The 7808-nt window shown below is 42.7% G+C and overlaps 1 protein-coding gene across 1 annotated transcript in view; it reads left to right on the forward strand.

Moving 5' to 3' along the window:
- The window catches only part of ccnd1 (cyclin D1), a 6656-nt gene extending 1789 nt beyond the window's left edge, over nucleotides 1-4867 (forward strand). The window contains exons 2-5 of the mRNA XM_079664262.1: nucleotides 278-493; nucleotides 1454-1613; nucleotides 1786-1934; nucleotides 2037-4867. Of these exons, the coding sequence (XP_079520388.1) occupies nucleotides 278-493; nucleotides 1454-1613; nucleotides 1786-1934; nucleotides 2037-2192 (681 nt within the window). The 3' untranslated portion in view covers nucleotides 2193-4867. The remainder of the gene's footprint in view (nucleotides 1-277; nucleotides 494-1453; nucleotides 1614-1785; nucleotides 1935-2036) is intronic.
- The last annotated feature ends 2941 nt before the right edge of the window (nucleotides 4868-7808 follow it).

Here is a 7808-nt window from a genome sequence, read left to right on the forward strand (position 1 = left end):
TTTATGCAACACGTGAATTCTCTTTACCTTGAACAGCGATTTAAACGGAATATTTAAACCTCAAACTTGAGGTAGTAAATGCATCAAATGTTCACTTCTTGTTCATGTATTTGTTGGATGATTGTGCCTATCACGGCGATTGAATGCAAACAGCTGTGCGGAATAAGATAAAGTGTGTGTGTGGGGGGGGGGGGGGGGGGGACTACAGCTTGTGTACAACAATACATGTGAATGTGGATTTTTCTTCCTGCAAACTCTTACTTTTCTCATCTCCTAGGTCTGCGAGGAACAGAAATGTGAGGAGGAGGTTTTTCCGCTGGCTATGAACTATTTGGACAGATTTCTATCAGTGGAGGCCACCAGGAAAACAAGACTACAGCTGTTGGGAGCTACATGCATGTTCCTGGCATCCAAGATGAAGGAAACCGTGCCCTTAACGGCGGAGAAACTGTGTATCTACACGGACAACTCGGTGCACCCTGGAGAACTGCTGGTAATTGACTTCTGCAGACATGGATGTTGCATAACATGTACAGTAAACTATGCAGTATGCAGGGCAAAGCACATGACCAGAACACACATCTTTTGTGATGTGTCAATGTCAGCATTATGGCACAATCTAAATATGTTATTGATTAGACATAGATAGATTATTGGGTTGGAAAGAGCGTAAATGTATGTTTGGTGCAGCAGTACCTAATGGCTGTCTGAGACTTTCCCATGGTGACTGGAAGGCCTCTCATTTCATGAATGGTCTCAGTGACTGCCAACAGAACACGCACTGACTCACAGTGACACCTAGTGGCCGTGAGACAGAGGTGCAGGCTGTTGGCAAAGAAGTGAAGACACACACTCTGCTTTTGTGTTTGCTGTGACATGTGTGTGTGCAGCTGTTTCCATTGGTTGTGTTAGGGTTACTTCATAATATAGTCATATTCAAATGTACAGATCCTTTGTGTTTGTACACACAACAAATACAAACATTATTATTCTTAAAAAAGATATGCATTTATTGTTTTGATATATTTTCTATTATTTATTTGTATATATTATTAAAATATTTCTTGATTTTACTATTATTGATGGTACTGTGCATATATATCATACTTATAGGCAGTTAAGTATCCAGCACATTTCAAAAAGTTTATGAATTATTTTAGCACTTTTCAAAGAGCGAAAATAGTCGTAAATTGCATATACATGTATTAAAATGCATTACTGAGAAAGCCGAAATCTGGGGTATTTGGACCTCTACAGTGATACAAAGAGCTGGTAACATTAATTAGGATGCTGTCAACAATGTAAGCTATAACTTACATCTTACATATAAGAACTGAGTGGTGCTAGCAGGCCGAATGACCAAATGACACAGCAGATGAGAAAGGAGGAAACATTGTTGTGTACTACAAGTGGGTCAGTGTGAGTGAATGCCTCTGGTCTGATTCATCCACAGCAAATGGAGCTGCTGGTTCTCAACAAGCTGAAATGGGACCTGGCTTCAGTCACGCCTCACGACTTCATCGATCACTTCCTGTCCAAGCTGGAGATCTACCCAACCACCAAACAGATCCTCAGGAAACACGCGCAGACCTTTGTTGCTCTCTGTGCTACAGGTACGACACCGGCCTTACTACTGCTCATGTCTCCTCAGTATACTGGAACTTATTTATACATTTCTACACTTCTTGATCCGTCTTAGTATTTCATTCCCTGTTTCCTCTGTAGTCAGTTGATCTTTCCTGTAGCCAATTAGAACTCAAAACAGATTTTTTGCTGTTCCCACAGATGTTAACTTCATTGCCAGTCCTCCCTCCATGGTGGCGGCGGGCAGCGTGGTGGCAGCTGTTCAAGGTCTCTACCTGAAGAGCCATGACGCCTCCTTGTCCTCCCAGAACCTCACCAACTTCCTGTCTCAGGTTATTCGCAGTGACCCGGTATGCAAACATACATTGTTCTAAACCCAAACCTATATTTCTATGTGCACAGATTGTTAGTAGTATGAAGCTGTTTGCTCAGTGTTTCCTCTGTGATTGCAGGACTGCCTGCGGTCGTGTCAGGAGCAGATCGAGTCCCTGCTGGAGTCCAGCCTGCGGCAGGCTCAGCAGCACAGCAGCTCCACGGAAACCAAACGTGTGGACGAGGACGTGGACCTGTCCTGCACCCCCACAGATGTCAGAGACATCAACATCTGAAACAACTGACCAAGGTGTTGTGTGATGACCTGATGATGGAGGGAACGTTGTCGACAGAGGGTGGAGATGGCGGGCTGACCTCAGCCCCCCCCCCTCCCTCCTCCTTCTTCCTGGTGGGCTGCTATCATGGCCGACATGTCCCATGTCCCCCCGCCCTGCAACAACTCCCATGTCACATTTCCTGCCAGTGTCCCCTCCCTCTCTGGGGAAATAAATGAACACTACAGAAATGTACTAGAAAAAAGACACAGAACGCTGAGGACCTGCGTGGGCTGGAGCTGAAGCCACACAACTATTTAGTAGATCTTTTCTCATTCCCTCACATATCAAAGTAGGAATCTTGAAATGACCGCTGACCCAACATCCCAAAGTGTCATGTACAGTAGGACCTTGTTGTGTCTTCAGGTCTGAATATGAAATCTGAGAGACATTTCTTATTTTTCATTTCTCTATTGGTATATCTAATGTTTTGACTTCCTGTCCAAGCTCCAATGTTTGTATTGTTGCAGTGCAAACATTCATTGATCCCTGCTTGCTTATCTTTAGTCACTTTATGATATATCATTTTAGATTTCTTTTTTCAATGAGTTTTATACCTCTTTTCTTCCAAGCGTTTGTGTTTTAAACCAAGTGTAGTGTAAGAGGCTGTGTTTCAGTGGCCTGCTGGGGTGGAGGCGGGAGGAGATCCACGAGCAGTCACCCACAGTCTGCTGTTCTTCTCTGTGTAGTCAAACCCAAACCATTCCAACTCTGTCAAAAAAAAAGCACTTTTGGTCAGCACTGCTGGTCGCCTAAAAAAATCACAGTGATTACGTTTGTAAAACAAAATATAATGGGGGGTGGAGCAGGGGTTTCTTGGCGATGAAGAGTCAGCTGCAGAATATTTTCATCTAATGGAAGAAGAATTGAGCTTTATGGCAGAAACAAGACTACATGCTGCTTGATAATGTCATGGGACTCATAGAGCCCACGGCTTTCTGCAGCTGCCAACAATCTGAGTTTGAGTTCAACCCATGTTTCACACGCTGCTCTAAAGTAAGTGAGGAGCCAGAACCTGAAGCTCCAGTCCAAGTAAAAGGAGTATTCTTTTCATAGTAAAAAATTATTCTTCCTTTTATATAGTTAAACATATTATTTATTGTTTCTTTAAGCCTTCCTTTTCTAGTTTTCAGACTATCTGTGTCTCCACCTACTGCTGAACTATCTGCCTCCAGAGCAGCCAGAAATATGATTCCAACTCAAACCCTGCTCTTCATCGTCTCCTCGCTCACGCTACCTCAGTTTAAATACCGCTCATGGAATCTTGGAAGGGCATGAAGCTAAAAGAAAAAGAAGAGGAGTGTTGAGACTATGATTTTGCACAAAAATAAAAGACGCAGGCTTCGTTTCTTGGGGACTTGCCTAAAAAATGTGGAGAGCACAGCAGGCAAGCTAACCGAGGGGTGCAGAGGCGGCAACAAGTGGCAAAAGGGTGAAGGCACAACAGGGAGGGGGGTCTTAATGCTGTGGAGCTGGAGCCAGGGTTCAACAGGGAAGGGGGCCTTAGTGCTGTGGAGCTGGAGCCAGGATTCAACAGGGAGGGGGGTCTTAATGCTGTGGAGCTGGAGCCAGGGTTCAACAGGGAGGGGGGTCTTAATGCTGTGGAGCTGGAGCCAGGGTTCCTACACAGGACGTGTTGAAGCCAGGGTTCCTACACAGGACGTGTTGAAGCCAGGGTTCCTACACAGGACGGCAACAATGTTACCACCAGCTTCATGTAAGCTTTATATGTGATGGACACAATGCAGGAAGGCTCTCTGCTAAAAGTATTCTGGAAGTGTGTCACGGTGTGTAGGAACTCTACACCAGGTTTCTGATTGTACATTATGGATAGAGAGCAGGAGAGAAACACTCCTTGTAATCCGCTGCTATAGAAGAATGAATCCCAGCTACGTGTTTAAAAGGAAAAACAGATGACAAAAGACGTAATGAATTAAAAATGATGCTTTTCTCTTGTTGTTTGCTGCTACCTTTTTGGTGTTGTTTTTAAATGTCAATATACTGCCATTCTAGGTTTGAATTTTCTCATAGAAAATTTTTTTATTGACATCCTCATTTGTTTTGTTTATGTAGATTCTATGTGATCTGTTTTTTTGTTTATAGTTTCATAATATGATTTTCCGAAATATTCCAAAAACACAAGGAAAATGAGACGATGTACAGAAATGCTTTGATCCACAATACCTCATGTGACAGTCAAGATCTATCTCTAATTTGTAGTCTTTATATTTGTTTAGTCCTTATTCTACTCTATTTGGGTTCAGTGCCTACTCGCTCTGTTCAACCTGCTGGAGAGGAAGCATTGTGATGGAACGTCCAGGCCATGCTCTGATACTGGTGCCATAGCAGAAAATGGGATGTGTATAACTCTGTTGAGTGTTAAGCTGTCTCGTGAAAGAGACTTTATCCCCCTTTAGGCCCATAGTGGCCCCTTTTTATATTTATAAAAAAAGCTTTTTGCTCCAATTTTCAAACTGTCAGTGAGTTGATATGAGTTTATAAATAGATTCAGTGTCGTGCTCGGTAAGCCATAGACTGTTTTTTTGTTACAAATCATTCCACACAGTTGTGTCTACTTCATGCCAGTTGTCTGCAACCCTTGTCGACTACACAATAAAAAGATGAATTAGATGACATACGGCTGTCTGTTCTTGGCGACAAAGGAGTAAATCTCTTCACACCATTTTGTTGAACATCTTGGTAATGTAGTTATAGTCATGCGTCACTTTGTAAGAAAAACTTGTGGGGACCTTTTTCAGATTTAAAAAACACTACTGCATTAAGCGCCCCCCACAAACAATAAATACATATAAACATACATACATATGCTTCCAACACTTTTTTGAAAACTTGTGCAGTCCCTATGCTACACTGCAGCACTCTATTACATTATTACTAATATTAAACGTGTCGCAATTTGGTTACCAGAAATACTCCCCAAAAGTGTGAACAGTCCACCCAATTGTACATGTTCTCAAAGTGTACAATTATTTGTGCAAGCTACTTTCAGAACATTTTTAACAAATTATCCTAATGCAAAGTGGTGGGGACATGTCCCCATTATAAATAATGCATATGGTTATAGTAATATTAAATTAAACATTTATTGAAATGTTTGCTAAGCAATAACCTTAAACAGTTTATTGATGTAGTTAAAGTGAATGTTACTCCAACAGAGGAATTAAGTGCTTTTTTTGAGGACTATTTTCAGCCACTGATTAATACGCAACTGGTCATCTATAGTGAGAATTGTTAGCAGCGCAACGTGTGCATGCAACTGAAAAAGTTCCCAGCTCCAAATTTGTTTAATTTACACCTCATTATAAATTAAACAGGATTTGATCAAATATGACAGGAAAATGACACAATCCAAATACAAGAGGTTTCAAGATTTCCATTCTGAAATGTATCATCAAAATCAAAAGCATTAAAATAGTTTTTCTTTTCATCCCTTCTTCTTGCATGTGTCTGAAGAAAAAGACAAAACCCACACAGCTACACACACTGCTACTCATACTTTCACACACACTGCTACACACACTGCTACACACACTGCAACACACACACTGCTACACACACACTGCTACACACACTGCTACTCACACACTGCTACAAACATTCTCCCCAGAGCTCAAGACAATATGATGTAGTTTAGTGTTGTGTTTATGGCTTCACTGTGCATGTTTCTTTCTCTCTTATTTCCAACATCAATCATGATAAGACTGGATTCTCACAAGTAGCCTATAACAAAAGGTATATTTGTTTAGACTTAAAATCTTCTAAGAATCAAAAAGCAGTTGTACGTTGTGCTGCAGACATTGAGGTTTCAGGGAATACTGACTTTATGACTGTCAACAGTTTCCAAACATGGCTTGGTTAAAGTTCCTACTCCACTTCTGTCTGTGCCACACTACACTCAGCACACAATCAGCACACATAAGGAGGAGGCTCCATTGTCCTGGGTTTGAACCTCTCAGCCCAGGTACCTGTACCACTCTGACAGACAGAATGAAGACTCCTACACCTACAGCTTGTGTACAGGTCTGATTGAGAGAAGCCAGGGCCTACCTAACTGTTGATGTAAGCGTCCGCAGCTGTGCTGTTGGTGCTCTGAAGCTTATGTTAATCCTGCCGATGTCGCAGTCATTTTCGTAGCAAGAGTTATGCTGCCCTCAACTCTGGGACATTGTAATGCTGGTAAGCCCACCTACTGCTCCACCACACCAGCCTCCTGTTCCTGTTGGCGATGGGTCACCGGTCCAACCGTGCTCTCCCTAGCCAGATTTCTCAGGCACTCGAGCGATACGAAAGTGGAGGAAACAGAACACAAATATCTTGTCCTCATTGGCGAATCTTAGCACCTGCCTGAGATCTACAGGTGCAAATCAATTGCTGGCCTGGAACACCTGCCTCATAATTGTAACCTTGAGGAGCCAGACAGAGTAACCTGTTCTAGCTGCAAAAAGATTATCTTGTATTACATGGAGCATGTTAGCATAGCCACCGAAGTCATTATGACTAAACAATGTCAAAAATAAGAGCCAACAACTAAATAATACTTCATTTAAGAATGTGTTGCGGCCAGGAGGGATAATGTGCAATGCGGCAGGAATTCATAAAAAAATAACACCCTGTCTGTCTTTTTCTGCTGTTCCCTTTACTGTTTACTTCCTGTCTGTCTTCTTCTGCTGTTCCTTTTAGTGTTTTTTTCCTGTCTGTGGGTGTTTCTCAATCTCGAGTACGCTTGCTTGGTAGCACGTCTTCCGAGTCACTTGCTTCAGAAGCGAGGCAAGAATACTTCCTGGCACATGGAAAATGGAACTGACGGCTTCGGGCCTTGTACTGTTGCACATGTGGTTTTATTTTGAAAAGTGTTTCCCTTTCCCCATGTCTGTTACTCCTGATTATGTTCACCTGGTGCCCTGTGTGTGGTGAGATCCTTGTGGCTGCTGACTGTGTTCAGGGAGGAGAGTCATATTGAGGCTGGTGACTATGTGCACATGATAAATAAATGCCCACACCGGGTTATATTTGAACTCTCTCCCTCTGGCTCCTTGCTTGGTCGGGCTGCTCAACGGTCAGCTTTACAAAAACAAAGAGTGGAACAGGCTAGCAAGTGTGCAGGTGTGCGTCACATGCGAGGCCCCGCCTTACATTTTCCGCCACAGATTTGGGGAAATTGGTCCGTGCGCAAAGCATTGTGGGGATTTTAAGACCGCAGAGTCTAAACATGTGCAGCCTCGACATTTCTCCAAACGAAGTACGCCGGGCTCGGTAGAATTCCAAGTATGCTGGACATTGGAACAGTCCTTCTGCGGCACTCGATGACGTAGTATGCTTGAAATAGTGGCTCTGGAGCAGCTTTACTCGCGATTTTGCATATTTGGGCACAGGAAATTATGTCAGCTAGTCTGAACTGCTCAATATTATTGCAGATAGATACCTACTACATTATTCTCTGTGTCATTTCCAGTTGCATTGTTAAACTATCTGGGTAATCAAACTCTGAGTCTTGAGTCCTGAGTCTACTGCTACCTGCAGGTGAGTTCAGTCAAGTTTTTTGTGATATTGCCTGTT

Source organism: Notothenia rossii (assembly GCF_949606895.1).
Source record: "Notothenia rossii genome assembly, chromosome: 2".
NCBI classification, from domain to species: Eukaryota; Metazoa; Chordata; class Actinopteri; order Perciformes; family Nototheniidae; genus Notothenia; species Notothenia rossii.